Below are 20,628 nucleotides of genomic sequence, written 5' to 3'. Positions count from 1 at the left end.
CAAACCATTCCCATTCCAACTGGGATCCATGTTTCCCCAAATCCAGAGGGGAAACACAAATCCGAGAAAAAATCCCATCTCAAACCATTCCCATTCCCATTGGGATCTGCATGTTCCCAAATCCAGGGGGATGTCGAAATCCCACAAACAAACCCCATCCCAAACCATTCCCATTCCCTGTGCCTTGATTTTGGGGCCGCCCTCCCTCGCTGGGGGCTGGCTGCCCCCGTTCTCCCCCACCCCAAATCCCCGCGGGGCGGCGGCACTGGGGGCAATTTGGGGTTTCCATACGCACACCGTTCCACGGGACCCCCCTGGGTCCCCCATCCCCGTCCCTCCTGGGAATGTAAACCACAACTCCGGGATCGGGAGCTCGGCCGGGGACTGGGGGGCTCTGGGGACCCCGGTTTGGGACTGGGGATTTGGGGAGGGTGAGTTTGGGAGGGAGTTCCCAGCCCCAATTCCCAAATTCCCAAATAAGCCCCGATTTCGGATGGGGGAATTTGTGGGGTGAGTTTGGGAGGGAATTCCCAGCCCCAATTCCCAAATTCCCAAAGGGAACCCCGATTAAGGATGTGGGAATTTTGGGGGATAAATTTTGGAGGGAATTCCCAGAGGATTCCCAGCCCCAGATTTGGGATTGGGGATTTCGGGGATGAGTTTTGGAGGGAATTCCCAGCCCCAATTCCCAAATTCCCAAAGGGACCCCAGTTTGGGATGGGGGAGTTTGTGGGATGAGTTTTGGGGGGAATTCCCAGTTGATTCCCAGCCCCAATTTGGGATTTTGGGGGTGACTTTTGGAGGGAATTACCGGTTGATTCCCAAAAAACCCCGGGATTAGGTACGAGACCCCTCCCCACCCTTCAAGGGCCCTCCCCGGGGTCGGGATCTTATCCCCCAAATCCCCCAAATTCCCAATCCCGGTACGAGCCGCGGGACCCTCCCCTCGCCTTTCCTCCTCCCGGAATTCCCAAAACCACCCAAAAGGTCCCCCCGGGGATCCCAAAGGTGCCTGAATTCACCCCAAAACGCCAGAGGGGGGAGGGAATTCCCGCTCCAGGTGCTGCACCCCACACTCCAGAGCAATATCCCACGGGAAGAGGGGGAGCCCGCCCCGGCCACCGGGAAGCTTTAAAATTCCAACCCCGCTTTGGGGCTGGAACATGGAATTTCCCCCTTTTTTGTTTTTTTTAGCGCAGGTTTGTTTAGAGACCCTCGCCCGTTTCCTTTTTTCCCCCCGAAATTCCGAGATCTCTCCCCGTTCCCCTTTTAATTTTTTTTTTTTTTTACGTTGCATTTTCCTTTTTTTTTTTTAAATATTCTGTACTATATTTTTAGTCTTAAACATGATATATTATATATATTTAATTTTTTTATATATATATATATAAATATAAATGGTTAAAAAAAATTAAGGCGGCTCCGAGTTTTCCTTTTGTTTTTTGGAGGATTTTACCTAAAAAAGGGGGATTTTTGTCATTCCTTAATAGTTTGTCTGGGAGAATTGAGGAATGGATGGAGGGAGGGAGGAATATTTTCCTTTTCCATCCGTAATTCCTACAATTCCCGCGTTCCCAAATCCCTGGAGGCATTATCATGGCAATTAGAATTCCAAAAACACAAAACTTCCAGATGAATTTATTCCAGGGATTTATCTGATTTATTCCTGGCTTTATCCCCTTTTATTCCCCGGGAATTTTCATCACAAATCCCTCGCCTCATCCTTCCCTTTATACAAAAGCGATTTTAATCCAATAATTAAATCAGGATTCCCTTATGGAATCCGGAATTTGGCTTTTAGAAGGAAAATTCCTTTTTTTTTTTTCCATCCCACTGGGATTTCACCTTCCAACCCTTCCCTTCCCCGGCCCGGTGACAAAACACCTCAAATAAAATAATTTTATTGGAATTCTCCTTAAACCGCGAGCAGCTGGAAGAGGAAAAGAAGGAATCGGGATGGATTTTCCCGGATTTTATGTGGAAAAATATAAAAATTTTGGAAACGCGGGACCCCTCGTGCCTCAGTTTCCCCTCACGGCTCTTCCACGGCCCCTCAGGCAAGGGACAGCGGGACAGGGGGACAGCGCTGTCACTGCACGGCTGGAGAGCCATTCCAAGGAGGAATTCCCGAATTCCTGAGGCGAATCCCCGGGATATTTCCCCGCTCCCCTCACGAACTCCGCCATGACGGGGCCTGGCCGGGCCCACAGCGCAGCACCCCCACCCCCCACCGTGCCCGCCCCCGGCTGGGCGGGCTCTGAGGGCCGCGTCCCTCAGGCGGGGTTATTTATGACCTCGGGAAACACCGCGAGCTCTCGCGAGATTTGCAGTCCCGCCATACTGTTGTGGGCGTGGTTTACCCCATGACGTCATCGCTGTGCCGTGAGGGGATTTTGGGGTGCCGAGGGGATTTGGGGTCCCCAGGAGGGGAAAAACCCCAAAAATCCCCAAATTCCCCCCTTTCTCTTCGCCTGGATCCTCGGGGAGCAGTCCCGGAGCCTGGAGGGGTCCCAAAGGGGGCTTTGAGGGTTCCCCCCAGTTCTGTGGGGTTTGGGGTCCCCAATTCCTGAATTTGGGTTCACATTCCTAAATTTGGGGTCCCCCATTCCTGAACTTGAGGTTCCCAAACCCTGGATTTAGTTCTCTATTCCCTGGATTTGGGGTCCCCATCTCTAAATTTGGGATCCCTTTCCTGAATTTGGGGTTCCTCATCCCTGAATTTGGGGTTCCTCATCCCTGAATTTGGGGTCCCTTTCCCTGGATTTGGGGTCCCCAAATCCCGGATTTATTTCTCTGTTCCACGGATTTGGGATGGGTCCCAGTGGATCGAGGCCTTCCCCACAGCCACATCCCAGAAAACTCCGGATTTTGGGATCAACATGGGAAAAAACCCTGAAAATTCCTTGAAATGCCTTAAAATTCCTGAAAACTCCGTAAAAATTCCTGAAAATGCCTTAAAATCCCTTAAAATTACTGAAAAATCCTGAAAATTCCTGGAAGGCCTTTAAAATTCCTGAAAATCCTTGAAAATCCCTGAAAATGTCTTAAAATTCCTGAAGATTCCTTCATTTCCACGTGAAAGGATCGCCCGCCAGGATGATCCAAGGAAATGGGGCCGGGGAAAAAAAGCAGGAATTCCTTAAAATTCCTTTAAATGATTCCTTTAAATAATACCTTGAAATTCCTTTAAATTCCTCAAAATTCCACCTTGAAGCACCTTGGGATAATGTGAGTGTCCCTGCCAATGGAATTGGGACGTGTCAGCTCCTTCCAAGCCAAATTATTCCAGGATTCCCTAAAAATCCAGGATATTCCTGGCCCTCCGAATGCCTTTTCTACCTTTTTTTTTTTCCTGGTTTTCCTGGCTCTGATCCCAATAAAACAAAAAAAAAAAATTCCAAATTTCCCGTCCTGTTTCACTTTGGGATCCCTGAACTGCTTTGGAATAATTTCAATTTTCCTTCCAGGAATTCTGCGCATCCCGAATTTCCCGGGCTGGGCTTTGCTCCAAGCTCTTCCCTCTCCGGCCCCAGGAATTCCAGAGGGATTCCAGAGGTTTTGTCGCCCCTCCAGCCCCTCATGAACCCCGAATTGCTGCTCATTAACCCAGGCCAGCCGTTTTTCCGGGAGTTTTTATGGGAGGTGGAAAAAGGGGAATCCCAGGGGGATTTGGGGCACCCAAAAACCGACTTTTTGGGACACCTGGCTGCTGCCTTGTGCGTTTGGGGAATTCCTCAAAACAAAACAAAAAAAAAAAAAAGAAAAAAAGGAAAATCCTGGAAAAACAAAGCTGGGATTAACCCGTTGGGTGCCAACCCCGCCGCAGGTCCCCTCTCCCCACATTCCCAAATTTCCCGTCCCCATTTCCCACCCGCAATGCAATCCCAAATTCCCGGCTGGGGGAGCTTTGCCCGCTGGAATTCCCAGCTGGAAAACCGGGATCAGACGGACGGAGGGAAGGGGAAATTCCAGCACCTCCTTCCCCAAACCCCAAACCCCCAATCGCCCAAATCCCCCAAACCTCAAATCCCAAACCCCCAAACTCCAAATTCCCCAGCATCCAAACCCAAAAAGCCAAACCCCCAAACTCCCCCAAATCCCCAAACCCCCAATCCCCCAAATCCCCCAAACCTCCAACCCCAAACCTCCAAACCCAAAACCCCGAGATCCCCCAAACCCCCAAATTTCAAACTCCAAACTCCAAATTCTCCAACCCCCAAACCCGAAAAGCCAAACCCCCAAACTCCCGCAAACCCCAAACCCCCAAACCTCCCAAACCCCAAACCCCCAAACCCCAAACCCCCAAACCCCAAACCCCCAAACCCCCAAACCCTCAAACCCCCAAACCCCAAACCCCAAACCCCCAAACCCCAAACCCAAACCCCAAACCCCAAACCCTCAAACCCCAAACCCCAAACCCCCAAACCCCAAACCCCAAACCCCCAAACCCCAAACTCAAAGAAACAACCCAACCCTCAAACCCCAAATCCCCAAACCCTCAAACCCCAAACCCCCAACCCCCAAACCCCAAAACCCCAAAAACCCCCAAACCCCCAAACCCCCAAACCCCCAAACCCCCCCAAACCCCAAACCCCCCAAACCCCCCAAACCCCCAACCCCCCAAACCCTCAAACCCCAAACCCCCAAACCCCAACCCCCAAACCCCCAACCCCCCAAACCCCAAACCCCAAACCCCCAAACCCCAAACCCCCAAACCCCAAACCCCAAACCCCCAAACCCTCAAACCCCCCCCAAACCCCAAACCCCCAAACCCCAACCCCCAAAACCCCAAAACCCCAAACCCCAAACCCCCAAACCCTCAAACCCCCAAACCCCCAAACCCCAAACCCCAAACCCCCAAACCCTCAAACCCCAAACCCCCAAACCCCAAACCCCAAACCCCCAAACCCCAAACCCCAAACCCCCAAGCCCAAACCCCAAACCCCCAACCCCCAAACCCCAAAGCCCTAAGCCCCCCAAACCCCCAAGGCCCCTCAAACGCCCCCAAACCCCAAACCCCAAACCCCAAACCCCAAACCCCCAAACCCCAAAACCCCCAAAGAACCCCTCAAACCCCCAAACCCTCAAACCCCCAGACCCTCAAAGCCCTCAAACCCTCAGACCCTCAAACCCCCAGGCCCCCCAGACCCCCAAATCCCCAAACCCTCAAACCCCAAACCCCCAAACCCCCAAACCCCCAAACCCCCAAACCCCCAAACCCCCAAAACCCCAAACCCCCCCAAACCCTCAAACCCCAAACCCTCAAACCCCCAAACCCTCAAACCCCCAACCCCCAAACCCCCAACCCCAAACCCTCCCCAAACCCCCAAACCCCAAACCCCAACCCCCCCAAGCCTCAAGCCCCCCAAACCCCCAAACCCTCAAACCCCCAAACCCCCCAAACCCCAAACCCCCAAACCCCCAAACCCCAAACCCCAAACCCCAAACCCTCAAACCCCTCAAACCCTCAAACCCCAAACCCCCAAACCCCAAATCCCCAAACCCTCAAACCCCAAACCCCCAAACCCCCAAAGCCCCAAACCCCAAACCCCCAAACCCTCAAACCCCAAACCCTCAAACCCCAAACCCCCAAACCCCCAAACCCTCAAACCCCCAAACCCCAAACCCCCAAACCCCCAAACCCTCAAACCCCCAAACCCCCAAACCCCCAAACCCCAAACCCCCAAGCCCCCAACCAGAGCGGGCCCCAATCGAGCGCCCCTGGAATCGCGGTGAGCGCCCCTGGAATCTCGGGGAGCGCCCCTGGAATCTCGGGGAGCGCCCCTGGAATTTCGGCAATTCCCCTTTTCCCGGTGTTTCCCCGGAGCGCGGCCGGAGCCCTCCCGGGCCGTGCCCGCCGCTAATCCGGGCCCTGATCCGGGCTCCGCCGCCGCCGCAGGGTCGGGGGTCAGCGCGGCCCCCGCCATTCTGCGCGCTCCGCCCGCTCCGCAGCCCCGCCGCCGCCGCCGCTTTCCCCCGCTCCCGCTGCTCGCTTCCCCATCCCCGCATTTCTCCCCCATTCCCGCATTTTTCCCCCATTCCCGCATTTTCCCCGTTCCCCTTTTCCCCCCATTCCCGGTGCTCTTCCCCCCCGCTCCCGTTTTTCCCTCCTAGTCGCGGTGTTTTCCCCCCTTCCCGCATTTCCCCCCTTCCCGCACTCCCTCCATTCCCGTTTTTCCCCTATTCCCCTTTTTCCCCCCCCCGTTCCCACATTTTTCCCCTATTCCTAGATTTATTTCCCCCCATTTCCCGCATTTTCCCCCATTACTCTCCCCCCCCACCCCCATCCCCGCTTTTCCCCCATTCCCGTTTTTCCCCCCATTCCCGGTGTTTCTCCCCCCATTCCCGGTGATTTTTTTCCCCCCATTCCCGCTGTATTTCCCTCATTCCCGCACTCCCTCCATTCCCGTTTTTCCCCCGCAATCCCGGATTTTCCCCCCAATCCCGGATTTTTCCCCCAATCCCGCAGTTTTTCCCCAATCCCGCAGTTTTCCCCATGGCGATCCCCTCTCCCTGAGCCCCGCGATGCTCCGCGCCCCTCGGGCTGCGGCGCCGGGGTGGTCGCTCCTCCTTCCTCCCCCTCCTCCTCCTCCTCCTCGGAGCCGCTCCGGCCGCTGATCCCGCTCCGAGCCGAGCCGAGCCGAGCCGAGCCGAGCGATTCCCGGGAAAATAAAAATAAAACCCCGCAGGGATGGAGCGGGAATGGCCGCGGGGCAAAGCGCGGCTGCCCTCGCTGCTCCTGGCGCTGCTGGGGCTCGGCCCAGGTGAGTTGGGGGCGACCCCGGAGCCGCGGGACCCCCGGGGGGGCTCGGCCATGGAAAGCTCTGGAATGTCGCATCCATTGGGGCCGGACCCCCCCAGGCTCTCCCACCGCTCCCGACGCGGAATTTTGGGGTTTTTATTTGGATTTGGGGGCGCTGCGATTTTATTTTTTTAATTTTTTCCCCCTCTCCCCGGCTCCTTACGTAAAGCCGGGAGCGAGGGATCCCCCCGGAATTCCCAAAGATTCCAGAATTCCCGTAAATCCCCTGCGGGAGCACTCCGGCCGCACGGGCAGCTTAATTACAGGGTTCATTTGCCTCCGTGATTAATTGGCCTGGCGGGGACGGGGCCGCCAGGTGATGCCCCAAAAACCCGGCCCGGGAAAGGTGCGAAAAACCCGAATTCCCGGGATTTGGGGCGCTGGGAACGCAGCGTGGGAAGAGCCGCGGGGTTAACAGCGAGGCTGGAGTTGGATTTTGGGGATTTTGGGGATTTTGGGGGATTTTGGGAGGTTCGGGAGCAGGGATGGATCCCGCTCCTCCCTCTCCCTCCTCTCCGCGCTGCGGGAGAGCCGCGTGCGCCCAAAAAAACCCGAAATCTGGGATAAACAGGCTGAGCCGGGGCGGCGCTTGGCGCGGGAGGGGCCGAGCATCCAAACCGAGCCCCCCCGGGAGGGAAAACGGGAAAAATCCCGGGAAAGGCTCGGGGAGCCCCCGGGGGGCTGCGAGCGCTGGGCAGGGGGATGGAGAGCGCTGCAGAGGGGGAGCGGGTCCTGGAACTCGGGAGAGGATCCTGGAAATTCGGGGGTTTTGGAATTCCGGGAGGGTTTTGGAATTCTGGGAGGGTTTTGGAATTCGGGGGGGATTTTGGAATTCGGGAGAGGATTTTGGAATTTCGGAGGGATTTTGGAATTCGGGGGAGGATTTTGGAATTCCAGGGGATTTTGGAATTCGGCAGGGGATTTTGGGAAGCCCCTCCCCGGCCCCTCCTTGCTCTCAGCGTCCTCCCCTGGGGTCTGGGGGGGCTTCACCCCCAAAAACCCTTGACCGAGCGCTCAAAAATCCCCTCGGCTCTAAAGTCGGGTCGGAAAAGCGGGAATGGAACCCGGGATGAGCAGGGATCAAACCCGGGAAAAGTGGGAATGAGACTCGGGATGAGCAGGAGTCGATCCCGGGAAAAGCAGGAATCGATCCCGGGATGAGCAGGAATCAAATCCTGGAAAAGCAGGAATCAAACCCGGGATGAGCAGGAATGAAACTCGGGAAAAGCAGGAATTAAACCAGGGAAAAACAGGAATGAAACCTGGGGAAAGCGGTAATAAAACTGGGAAAAAGCGGGAATCAAACCCTGGAAAAGCAGGGAATTAAACCCGGGAAAAGCGGGAATTAAACCCGGGAAAAGCGGGAATGAAACCCGGGAAAAGCAGGAATTAAACCCGGGAAAAGTGGGAATCAAACCCGGGCCAAACGGGACTTGCAGCCGCCCGGGTTTAACCCCGGTTTAACCAGGACAGGGACCGGGAGGGGACACCGGGAATGTCCCCAAGGCGGGAGGGACCCGGCCCGTCCCCAGCGGGTGGAGCCGCTGGTCCCGAAATTCCCGAAATCCCGGGGTAATTCCCGAAAATCCCGGGGTAATTCCTGAAATTCCCGAAATCCTGGGGTAATTCCCGAAGTTCCCGAAAATCCCGGGATAACTCCCGCAGTTCCCGAAATCCCGGGATAATTCCCGAAGTTCCCGAAATCCCGGGGTAATTCCTGAAATTCCCGAAATCCCGGGATAATTCCTGCAATTCCCGAGATCCCGGGATAACTCCCGCAGTTCCCGAAAATCCCGGGGTAATTCCCGAAATTCCCGAGATCCCGGGATAACTCCGAAGTTCCCGAAGTTCCCGAAATCCCGGGATAACTCCCGCAGTTCCCGGTGCGGGGCCGCGGGGGCGGCGCAGGTGACAGCTCGGCGGGGCGGGGACGCTGCCAGCACCGGGCGGGATTTTTCCAAGGAAATGCCCAAAAAAAAAGAGAAAAATCCCAAATGGAACCTCAGACCCTTCCCCTGGGGCCGGGAGTAGGGCCCGTCCCGGGGGAATCGCCAATCCCAAAATTTGGGGGTTTTGTCCCTGCCTGGAGCTGCCCAGCGGCTCCTGGGAGCTGGAACTGGGCAGAAATTCTGCCCCAAAAAACCCCAATTTTGCAGGAATTCTACCCCAATGAACTCCGTTTTTGTGGAAATTCTACTGCCCAGAAAATCACCAATCCTGCAGAAATTCTGCCCCCAAAAAACCCCAATTTTGCAGAAATTCTACCCCCCCCAAAAAACCAACAATTTTGCAGAAATTCTACGCCAATAAACTCTATTTTTGTGGAAATTTTTCTCCCCCCAAAAAAAACCAATTTTGTAGAAGTTCTACCCCCAAAAAAACCCCAATTTTGTAGAAGTTCTATCCCAAAAAAAAACCCCAATTTTGCAGAAATTCCACCCCAAAAAAAAAACCCTCTCGGTTTTCCGCAGGGCTCTTGCAGGAGGCGCGTTTTGAGGCAGAAAATGAGGTTTTGGAAATTGTGGCTGGGAATTCCACCCAGTCTCTCCTGGAGCGTTGTTCTGGTGAGAGCCCCGAGTTCAGATGGGGCCGCATCTGAACCTGTAGTTTTTAGCTTTTGACCTTTTTGGCCGATTTTTCCCCCAAAACCTCTGCCTTTCCAAACCTCTGCCTTTCCCTCTCTTTTTTGGAGGCCCAGAGCCCCCGCGTTTGTTCATTCACCTTTTTCGCTGATTTTTCCCCCAAATTTCTGCTTTTCCCTCTTTTTTCAGCAGCACCCGCCCGCACACCGCTCCAGACCTGCAGCAATTCCCCTTTTCAGCCGCTTTTCCCCCAAAATTTCCTTTTTTCCTTCTTTTTTTTTGAAGGAAATTCCTCCCCCGGGATTGATTCACCTTTTTGGCTGCTTTTCCCCCAAAATTTCTGCTTTTCCCTCTTTTTGTGATGACACCAACGGCTCCGAACCCAGCCCAGGCCGCTGCCAGCACCCTCCTCTTCCTCCTCTTCCTCCTCTTCCTCCCCAAACGTCCCCAAAATGGCCTCAAACGTCCCCAAACATCCTCAAAAGTCCCCAAGCATCCCCAAAACTTCTCCAAACATCCCCAAACATCCAAAAAATCCCCAAATGACCCCAAAATGGCTTCAAATGTCCCCAAACATCCTAAAAATGTCCCCAAGCATCCCCAAAATGTTCTCCAAACATCCTTTAAACATCTCCAAAATGTCCCCAAGTGTCCCCAGATGTCCCCAAGTGTCCCCAGACCCTCTCAGGTGACATTTTTCCGTCCCAGAGCTGCTCTTCAGCCGGTCCTGGGCAGCTGAACGCTGTCCTGGGTGGCTCTGTCCTGCTGTCACCTCCAACAAGGAGGTCCCCAGATGTCCCCAGCAGTCCCCAGATGTCCCCAGATGTCCCCAAATGTCTCCAAAATGTCCCCAGCTGTCCCCAAACCCCATTTCTGTGTCGCAGAGCTGCTCTTCGGGCAGTTCTGGGCAGGTGGATGGCGCCCTGGGTGGCTCCGTGCTGCTGTCACCGGCGCTGCCATCCCACCAGACCATCCCCAAAATGTTCCAAACTGTCCCCAGATGTCCCCAGCTGTCCCCAAAATGTCCCAAACTGTCCCCAAGCCCCATTTTTCTGTCGCAGAGCTGCTGTTCGGGCAGTTCCGGGCAGGTGAACATTGTCCTGGGTGGCTCTGTCCTGCTGGCACAGCCAACAAGGAGGTCCCCAGATGTCCCCAGATGTCCCCAGATGTCCCCAAACCCCGTTTCTGTGTCGCAGAGCTGCTCTTCAGCCAGTCCTGGGCAGCTGAAGGCTGTCCTGGGTGGCTCTGTCCTGCTGTCACCTCCAACAAGGAGGTTCCCAGATGTCCCCAGATGTCCCCAGCTGTCCCCAAAATGTCCCAAACTGTCCCCAAACCCCGTTTCTGTGTCGCAGAGCTGCTCTTCGGGCAGTTCTGGGCAGGTGAACCCTGTCCTGGGTGGCTCTGTCCTGCTGTCACCTCCAACAAGGAGGTCCCCAGATGTCCCCAGATGTCCCCAGATGTCCCCAAACATCCCCAAAATGTCCCCAGCTGTCCCCAAGCCCCGTTTCTGTGTCGCAGAGCTGCTGTTCGGGCAGTCCCGCGCCCCGCCCCGCCAGGCGAACGCTGTCCTGGGCGGCTCTGTCCTGCTGTCACCGCCAACAAGGAGGTCCCCAGATGTCCCCAGATGTCCCCAGATGTCCCCAAACATCCCCAGATGTCCCCAGCTGTCCCCAAGCCCCGTTTCTGTGTCGCAGAGCTGCTCTTCGGGCAGTCCCGCGCCCCGCCCCGCCAGGTGAACGCTGTCCTGGGCGGCTCTGTCCTGCTGTCACAGCCAACAAGGAGGTCCCCAGATGTCCCCAGATGTCCCCAGAATGTCCCCAGCTGTCCCCAAGCCCCGTTTCTGTGTCGCAGAGCTGCTCTTCGGGCAGTCCCGCGCCCCGCCCCGCCAGGTGAACGGCGTCCTGGGCGGCTCGGTGCTGCTGTCCCCGGCGCTGCTGCCCAACCAGACGGTGAAGGAGATCGAGTGGAGCTTCTCGGGCGGCAGCGGCGCCACCATCCAGGTGGCCGAGGTGGGCCCGGCGGGGCTGGAGCGGCCGGACCCGCGGGACCGCTTCGGGCGCCGCCTGGAGCTCGTCAACGGCACGGCGCTGCGGCTGCGCGGGCTGCAGAGCGGCGACAGCGGCGTCTTCGGGGCCAGGATCAAACTGCAGCCCGCCCTCGTGGAGGATCAGGCCTTCAACCTGTCCGTCTATGGTGAGGGGACATGGTTAATTAATGTAATTAATTAATTGGTTTATTAGTCATTTGGTTAAGGTGGGGCTTGGCTGGGGAAACTGAGGCACGGGGCAGGGTTGGGGTTTTAGGTGACACTGATGGAGGATCAGGCCTTCGACCTGTCCGTCTATGGTGAGGGGACACGGCTGATTAGCGAAGTTCATCCCTTTGGTTATTAACTGAATTGGGTCGTTCAGTTAAGGTGGGGTTTGGCTGGGGAAACTGAGGCACGGAGTGAACCACCCTCAAAAATGGGGTATTAGGCAGTGCTGGTGGATGATCAGGCTTTGACCTGTCCGTCTATGGTGAGGGGACACGGCTGATTAGTGAAATTCATCCCTTTAGTTATTAACTTAATTGGGTCGTTGAGTTGAGGTGGGGTTTGGCTGGGGAAACTGAGGCACGGAGCAGGGTTGGGGTTTTAGGTGAATGAATCAGGCCTTCAACCTGTCCGTCTATGGTGGAATTAAAATGTAATAGGATTGTTTTGGGGTTGGCTGGGAAAGGGCGGTTAAGATAACAGGCCTTAACTGTCCGTCTATGGTGAGGGGACATGGTTAATTAATGTAATTAATTAATTGGTTTATTAGTCATTTGGTTAAGTTGGGGCTTGGCTGGGGAAACTGAGGCACGGAGTGAACCACCCTCAAAAATGGGGTATTAGGCGGCGCTGGTGGATGATGAGGCTTCAACCTGTCCGTCTATGGTGAGGGGACACGGCTGATTAGCGAAGTTCATCCCTTTGGTTATTAACTTAATTGGGTCGTTCAGTTGAGGTGGGGTTTAGCTGGGGAAACTGAGGCACGGAGTGAACCACCCTCAAAAATGGGGTATAGGCGGTGCTGGTGGATGATCAGGCTTCAACCTGTCCGTCTATGGTGAGGGGACATGGTTAATTAATGTAATTAATTAATTGGTTTATTAGTCATTTGGTTAAGGTGGGGTTTGGCTGGGGAAACTGAGGCACGGAGCAGGGTTGGGGTTTTAGGTGACACTGATGGAGGATCAGGCCTTCAACCTGTCCGTCTATGGTGAGGGGACACGGTTAATGAATTAATTAATGGGTTATTTAATTATTGGCTTAGTTAAGATGGGTTTTTGGTAGGGAAACTGAGGCACGGGGCAGGATTGGGGTTTTGGGCGGCGCTGGTGGAGGATCAATCCTTCAACCTGTCCGTCCCCACCGAGGTGCGCCTCTGCGGGATTTTGGGGTTTTTTGGGGGTTTTGGGGAAGGTTTTTTTGGGGACGTTTTTGGGGGAGGTTTTGGGGTTTTTTTGGGGAGGTTTTTGGGCGTTTTTTGGGAAGGTTTTTTTTGGGGAGGTTTTTGGGGATCTTTGGGGAGGTTTTTGGGTTTTTCTGTGGGAGGTTTTAGGGGTTGTTTGGGGAGGTTTTTGGGGATTTTTAGGGAGGTTTTAGGGGTTGTTTGGGGAGGTTTTTGGGGATTTTTAGGGAGGTTTTAGGGGTTGTTTGGGGAGGGTTTTTGGGGATTTTTGGGGAGGTTTTAGGGGTTGTTTGGGGGAGGTTTTTGGGTTTTTTTGTGGGCAGGTTTTTGGGGATTTTTAGGGAGGTTTTAGGGGTTGTTTGGGGAGGTTTTTGGGGTTGTTTGGGGAGGTTTTTGGGGATTTTTAGGGAGGTTTTTGGGGTTTTTTGTGGGAGGTTTTTGGGGATTTTTGGGGAGGTTTTTGGAGTTTTTTGGGGAGGTTTTTGGGGATCTTTGGGGAGGTTTTTGGGTTTTTCTGTGGGAGGTTTTTGGGGTTGTTTGGGGAGGTTTTGGGGGGTTTTTTGGGAGGTTTTTTTGGGCAGGTTTTTGGGGCTTTTTTGGTGGGAGGTTTTTGGGGATTTTTAGGGAGGTTTTTGGGTTTTTTGTGGGAGGTTTTAGGGGTTGTTTGGGGGGGGTTTTTGGGGGTTTTTGGGGAGGTTTTGGGGTTTTTTTGGGGTTTGGGGTTTTTGGGGATTTTTGGGGGAGGTTTTTGGGGATTTTTGGGGGGGTTTTAGGGGTTGGGGGGGGGGAGGTTTTTGGGGGATTTTTTGGGGAGGTTTTGGGGTTTTTGGGGAGGTTTTTGGGTTTTTTGGGGAGGTTTTTGGGGATTTTTGGGGGAGGTTTTTGGGTTTTTTTGGGGGAGGTTTTTGGGTTTTTTGTGGGAGGTTTTTGGGGATTTTTGGGGAGGTTTTGGGGGGTTTTTTGGGAGGTTTTTTTGGGCAGGTTTTTGGGGGCTTTGGGGTTTTTTTGGGAGGTTTTTGGGGGTTTTTTGGGGAGGTTTTTGGGGTTTTTTGGGGAGGTTTTTGGGGTTGTTTGGGGAGGTTTTTGGGGATTTTTAGGGAGGTTTTTGGGGATTTTTAGGGAGGTTTTGGGGTTTTGGGGGAGGTTTTGGGGATTTTTGGGGAGGTTTTTGGGTTTTTTTGTGGGAGGTTTTAGGGGTTGTTTTGGGGAGGTTTTTGGGGATTTTTGGGGGAGGTTTTTGGAGTTTTTTGGGGGAGGTTTTGGGGATTTTTGGGGGGGGTTTTGGGGATTTTTGGGGAGGTTTTTTGGGTTTTTTTTGTGGGAGGTTTTTGGGTTTTTTTTGGGGAGGTTTTTGGGGTTTTTTGGGGAGGTTTTTGGAGTTTTTTTGGGGAGGTTTTAGGGGTTGTTTGGGGAGGTTTTTGGGGATTTTTGGGGAGGTTTTAGGGGGTTGTTTGGGGAGGTTTTTGAGGTTGTTTGGGGAGGTTTTTGGGGATTTTTAGGGAGGTTTTGGGGTTTTTGGGGAGGTTTTTGGGGATTTTTGGGGAGGTTTTGGGGGTTGTTTGGGGGGGGTTTTGGGGATTTTTGGGGAGGTTTTTGGGGTTTTTTGGGGAGGTTTTTGGGGTTGTTTGGGGGAGGTTTTTGGGGATTTTGGGGAGGTTTTGGGGTTGTTTGGGGAGGTTTTTGGGGATTTTTGGGGAGGTTTTAGGGGTTGTTGGGGGGAGGTTTTGGGGATTTTGGGGAGGTTTTTGGGGTTTTTTGTGGGAGGTTTTTGGGGATTTTTAGGGAGGTTTTGGGGTTGTTTGGGGAGGTTTTGGGGGTTTCGGTGCCACCCCGCGCTGTCCCCCCGGCAGAGGCCGTGCCCAGCCCCCGGACGCGCAGCCAGCTCCTGGCCAGCACCCTCGAGTGGTGCAACCTGACCCTGCAGTGCCAGGGCAGCGGGCGCGGCGCCGTCAATGTCACCTGGCGGCGCGACAGCCTCACCTGGGGCCAGCTGGGGCCCGGGCGCCACCAGCTGTCCCCCGACGGCACCACGCTGCGGGTGGCACTGCCGCCCGCCGCCACCAACGCCACCTACGCGTGCACCGTGAGCAACCCCGCCGACCACAAGGTCGCCCTGTTCGACCTGCAGAGCCTGTGCCAGGGCGGAGGTGAGGGGACACAGGGGGACAGGGGGACATGGGGACATGGGGACATGGGGACAGGGGACACAGGGACAGGGACAGGGACAGGGGACACAGGGACAGGCCCTGTTCGACCTGCAGAGCCTGTGCCAGGGCGGAGGTGAGGGGACAGGGGGACATGGGGACACGGGGACATGGGGACATGGGGACATGGGGACATGGGGACAGGGGGACATGGGGACATGGGGACATGGGGACATGGGGACACAGGGACACGGGGACAGGCCCTGTTCGACCTGCAGAGCCTGTGCCAAGCAGGAGGTGAGGCTGGCACAGGGGACAGGGGGGACAGGGAGGGGACAGGGACATGGGGACAGGGACAGGGGGACATGGGGACAGGGAATGGGGACAAGGGGACAGGCTGGGACAGGGGGGGCACGGACAGGCCCTGTTGACCTGCAGAGCTGTGCCGCAGGAGGTGAGCTGGCACAGGCGACAGGGACTGACAGGCACCTGGGGTGGCACACCTGGGGTAGACACGGGGACAGGGCTGGGGTGGCATGGCCAAGGTGACACGGCCGAGATGACACAGCCAAGATGACACACCTGGGGTGACACGGCCGAGGTGACACAGCTGAGGTGACACAGCCAGGGTGGCACTGCTGAGGATGGCCCAGCCCAGGTGGGGCAGCCCTGGGTGTCACACTGGGGGTCACACTGGTGTCACATCCCTGGTGTCACAGCCCTGGTGACACACCTGGCTGTCCCCATGCCCAGGGGGTCCCTCGGCGTTCTCCACCTCGGGCTATGTGGTGCTCTCGCTCATCCTGGTGGCCGTGAGCCTGGGCGGCGCCTTCTGGTGCTGGAGGGTCAACAGCGAGAAGGCGGCCGAGGCAGGTGGGCAACACCACAAACCCCAAATCCCCAAATCCCCGATTCCCCAAATCCCCAAAATCCCCAAATCCCCAAATCCCCAAATCCCCGATTCCCCAAATCCCCCATTCCCCAAATCCCCAAATCCTCGATTCCCCAAATCCCCAAATCCCCGATTCCCCAAATCCCCAAATCCCCAAATCCCCCGATTCCCCCAAATCCCCAAATCCCCGATTCCCCAAATCCCCCAAATCCCCGATTCCCCAAATCCCCATTCCCCCAAATCCCCAAATCCCCAAATCCCCGATTCCCCAAATCCCCGATTCCCCAACTCCCCAATCCCCAATTCCCAAATCCCCAATTTCCAGTTTTCCCATTTCCCTTTTCCCCATGTTTCCCATTTTTCTGGTTTCCCCATTTCTCATTTCTCCATTTTTCTCATTTTCCCATTTACCCAATTTCTTGTTGTCCTCCTTTCCCATTTCCCCCATTTTCCCTGTGTTTTTTCCCCATTTTCCCCCCGTATTCTCTGTTTCCCCATTTCCCCATTTCCCGTTTTCCCCATTTCCCCATTTTCCCGTTTCCCCCCATTTTCCTGGTTTTTCCCCATTTCCCCATTTCCCGTTTTTCCCCATTTCCCCATTTCCCCATTCCCCATTTTCCCCCATTCCCCATTTTTCCCCATTTCCCCATTTTCCCGTTTTCCCCATTTCCCCTTTCCCCTTTCTCTTTTTTCCCCATTTTTCCCCATTTCCCCATTTCCCTTTCCCCATTTCCCCGTTTTCTTCCCCATTTCCCCATTCCCCCATTTTCCCGTTTTTTCCCCATTCCCCGTTTTCCATTTTTCCCGTATTTCCCCATTCCCCGTTTTCCCCTTTCCTGTGTTTTCCCCATTTCCCATTTTCCCAGTTTTTTCCCCCATTCCCCATTTTCCCCCATTCCCCATTTTTCCCCATTTCCCGTTTTTCCCCATTTCCCCATTTCCCCATTTTCCCGGTTTTTCCCCCATTCCCCATTTTTCCCCATTTCCCCATTTCCCCATTTTCCCGGTTTTTTCCCCCATTCCCCATTTCCCTGTGTTTTTCCCCATTTTCCCGTTTTTCCCATTTTCCCGGTTTTTTCCCCCATTCCCCGCAGCCGCCACGCCCACGGCGCCGCCCGAGGAGAGCCCCGGGGAGCCGCAGTTCAGCGACATCGTGTGCAGGAGCCCCCCCGAGGGCAACGACCAGGTCGGCACCCCAAAAACCGGGAGGGACCCCAAAAACCGGGACAGGGACCCCAAAAACCCCCACGGGACCCCAAAAACCGGGACAGGGACCCCAAACACCCTCGACAGGGACCCCAAAAACCCTCACGGGACCCCAAAAACCTGGACAGGGACCCCAAAAACCCGCGGGGGGACCCCAAAAACCATGAGGGACCCCAAAAACCCTCAAGGGACCCCAAAAACCTGGACAGGGACCCCAAAAACCCGGGAGGGACCCCAAAAAATGGGACAGGGACCCCAAAAACCCGGGGGGGACCCCAAAAATCCAGGGGGGGACCCCAAAAACCGGGACAGGGACCACAAAATCTGGGACAGGGACCCCAAAAACCCGCGGGGGGACCCCAAAAACTGCGGGGAGATCCCCACAAAAACCCACGGGAATCCCAAACCCATAAAAATCCCAAACCCATGGGAATCCCAAACCCTCATGGAAATCCCAAACCCTCAGAAATCCCAAAAACTGCGGGGCCCCCAAAAACTGTGGCGAGATCCCCACAAAAACCCACGGGAATCCCAAACCCACAAAAATCCCAAACCCATAAAGATCCCAAACCCATAAAAATCCCAAACCCTTGAGAATCCCAAACCCACAAAAATCCCAAACCCATAAAGATCCCAAACCCATAAAAATCCCAAACCCTTGAGAATCCCAAACCCACAAAAATCCCAAACCCATAAAGATCCCAAACCCATAAAAATCCCAAACCCTTGAGAATCCCAAACCCACAAAAATCCCAAACCCATAAAAATCCCAAACCCATAAAGATCCCAAACCCATAAAAATCCCAAACCCTTGAGAATCCCAAACCCACAAAAATCCCAAACCCATCGGGAACCCCGAGAAGCCCAAAGGGGCCCCCAACCCTAAAGACCCAAACCCAAAAAATCCCCAAACCCTTGAGCCCCCCGAGGCCCCAAAATCCCAAACCCAGCGAACCCCAAAAACCCCAAAACCCCAAGAACCCCAAGAACCCCAAAGGCCTTGAGCCCCCAAACCCACAAAAACCCAAAGCCAAAGAGGCCGAGCCCAAAAGGGCCCAAAGGAGAACGCCGAGGAGGTGACATAGGGCCAGGTGAGCGACCCCAAAAACCCCAAAAACAACCCCAAAACGGGGACCTCGGGGCCACCCCGCACCCCAAAACTGCCGGGGGAAAGGGACAAAGGGGCCCTGGGGAGGGGCTGACCCCAAAAAGGGACATTGGGGGGACCCCAAAAGAGAGAGGGATAAAGGGCTGGGGAGGGGGAACGGCCCCAAAAAGGGACGTTTGGGGGACCCCAAAAAGGGGATTGAAGGGTTGGGTTGGCCCCAAAAATGGGATTAAGGGCGTGGGGAGGGGAAGGACCCCAAAAAGGCATTGAAGGGTTGGGGAATGGCCCCAAAAAGGGACGTTTGGGGGACCCCAAAAGGCATTGAAGGGTTGGGGAACGGCCCCAAAAAGGGACATTGGGGGGACCCCAAAAGGGCTTAAGGGTTGGGTTGGCCCCAAAAAGAGACATTTAGGGGACCCCAAAAAAGGGATTAAAGGATGGGGAATGGCCCCAAAAAGGGACATTGGGGGGACCCCAAAAATGGCATTGAAGGGTTGGGGAACGGCCCCAAAAAGAGACATTTAGGGGACCCCAAAAATGGGATTAAAGGATGGGGAATGGCCCCAAAAAGGGCATTAAAGGGTTGGGGAGAGAACAGCCCCAAAAAAGGGATTGAAGGGTTGGGGAATGGTCCCAAAAATGGGATAAAGGGGCTGGGGAGAGGAAATGGCCCCAAATTGAAGGGTTGGGGAACGGCCCCAAAAAGGGACATTGGGGGGACCCCAAAAAGGGCATTGAAGGGTGGGGAATGGCCCCAAAAAGAGACATTTAGGGGACCCCAAAAAAGGGATTAAAGGGTGGGGAATGGCCCCAAAAAGGGCATTAAAGGGTTGGGGAGGGGAATGGTCCCAAAAAGGGACATTGGGGGGACCCCAAAAAGGCATTGAAGGGTTGGGGAGGGAATGGCCCTGAAAAGGGACATTTAGGGGACCCCAAAAAGGGGGTTGAAGGGCTGGGGAGGGGCCGCCCGCAGAGCCAGCCCCAGCCCGGGCTCTCTCCCTTTTGGGGACCCCGCAGCCCTCGGGGTGTCCCCGCAGCGCCGCGTGCCAAACCCCGACCCCAAAACGAACAGCCCGGAGCAGCCGGACGGACCCCCCGCTCCCCACCCCAAAACCCCCGGTGACCCCGATCCCGGCCTGCGCCGCGCTGGGCAGGGGCACCAGGGGGTTTGGGGGTCCCTGGGTGCTCCCCGCATGTTTTGGGGTGGGATGATCCCCTGACCCCACAACTGGACAGATTTCCCCATTTCTGACCCCAAAACCCTCGGGTTTGTCCCCAATTTCCCGCCTGGGACTGTGCTGGGGAGGGGGATCCCAATCAGGGGTGGTGGAACCAGAATTTGGGGGATCTCCGGGGGGGTTTGGGGGTCCCTGGGTGCTCCCCGCATGTTTTGGGGTGGGATGATCCCCTGACCCCACAACGGGACGGATTTCCCCATTTCTGACCCCAAAACCCTCGGGTTTGTCCCCAATTTCCCGCCTGGGACTGTGCTGGGGAAGGGGCTCCAATCCCGGGTGGGTCCCCGGGGGGTTTTGGGGTCCCCGCATGTTTTGGGGTGGGATGATCCCCTGACCCCACAACTGGACGGATTTCCCCATTTCTGACCCCAAAACCCTCGGGTTTGTCCCCAATTTCCCGCCTGGGACTGTGCTGGGGAGGGGGCTCCAATCCCGGGTGGGTCCCCGGGGGGTTTTGGGGTCCCCAAATGTTTTGGGGTGGGATGACCCTGACCCCACAAAGGGACGGATTTCCCCATTTCGGACCCCAAAACCCTCGGGTTTGTCCCCACTCCCCAGCCTGGGATTGTAAATGGGGGGGGGGATCCCAAATGGTGGTGAAACCAGAATTTGGGGGATCTCTGGGGGTTTAGGGGTCTCGCATGTTTTGGGGTGGGATGATCCTCCCGACCCTACAAAGGGACGGATTTCCCCGTTTCTGACCCCAAAACCCTCGGGTTTGTCCCCAATTTCCCGCCTGGGATTGTTTTTGGGGAGAGGGCTCCAAGCCCGGGTGGGTCCCCGGGGGGTTTTGGGGTCCCAGGGGGGTTTTGGGATTTTCCAGGGTTGGGGGAAAATCGGGAATTTTCAAATTTCCGCCCCCCGCGCCAGCTGCCACCGGGCCTGGGGACACTGGGGACACCTTGGGGACCCCAAAACCCCGCGAGGGGACAGCACCCCACACCCCCCACCCACCGTGTAAATATCAGCGAATAAATGTTGGTGACGTTTGGGCTGCGTTGTTTGGGGTTTGGGGTGGTTCGGGGTTTTTGGGGTGGTTTGGGGTTTTTTGGGGCTCGTTTTGGGGCTCGTTTTGGGCCATTTGGGGCCTGGTTTTGGCCCAGGGTTTGGTTCTATTTTGGGGTTTTTTGAGGTTTTTTTGGGGCGGTTTGGGGCTGGTTTGGGGCCCGTTTTGGCCCTGGCTTGGGCTCTGCTTTGGGGCTGGTTCGGGTTATTTTGG

The 20,628-nt window shown here is 55.6% G+C and overlaps 1 protein-coding gene across 1 annotated transcript; it reads left to right on the top strand.

The window, feature by feature from the left end:
• Window positions 1-6,331: 6,331 nt before the first annotated feature.
• LOC115913178 (SLAM family member 5-like) lies at window positions 6,332-17,052 on the top strand (the record flags this gene model as incomplete). The annotated part of the gene is made up of 6 exons (XM_030965105.1): window positions 6,332-6,764; window positions 9,274-9,366; window positions 11,236-11,577; window positions 14,672-14,968; window positions 15,719-15,838; window positions 16,952-17,052. Coding segments are annotated over exons 1-6 (1,026 nt in total), but the record flags the coding sequence as incomplete, so codon positions are not given.
• Between the last annotated feature and the right edge of the window lie 3,576 nt (window positions 17,053-20,628).

This window comes from Camarhynchus parvulus, chromosome 25 (genome assembly GCF_901933205.1).
Source record: "Camarhynchus parvulus chromosome 25, STF_HiC, whole genome shotgun sequence".
NCBI lineage: Eukaryota > Metazoa > Chordata > Aves > Passeriformes > Thraupidae > Camarhynchus > Camarhynchus parvulus.
Note: the sequence above shows the minus strand (reverse complement) of the source record. Positions and strands in the feature narration are given on the sequence as shown.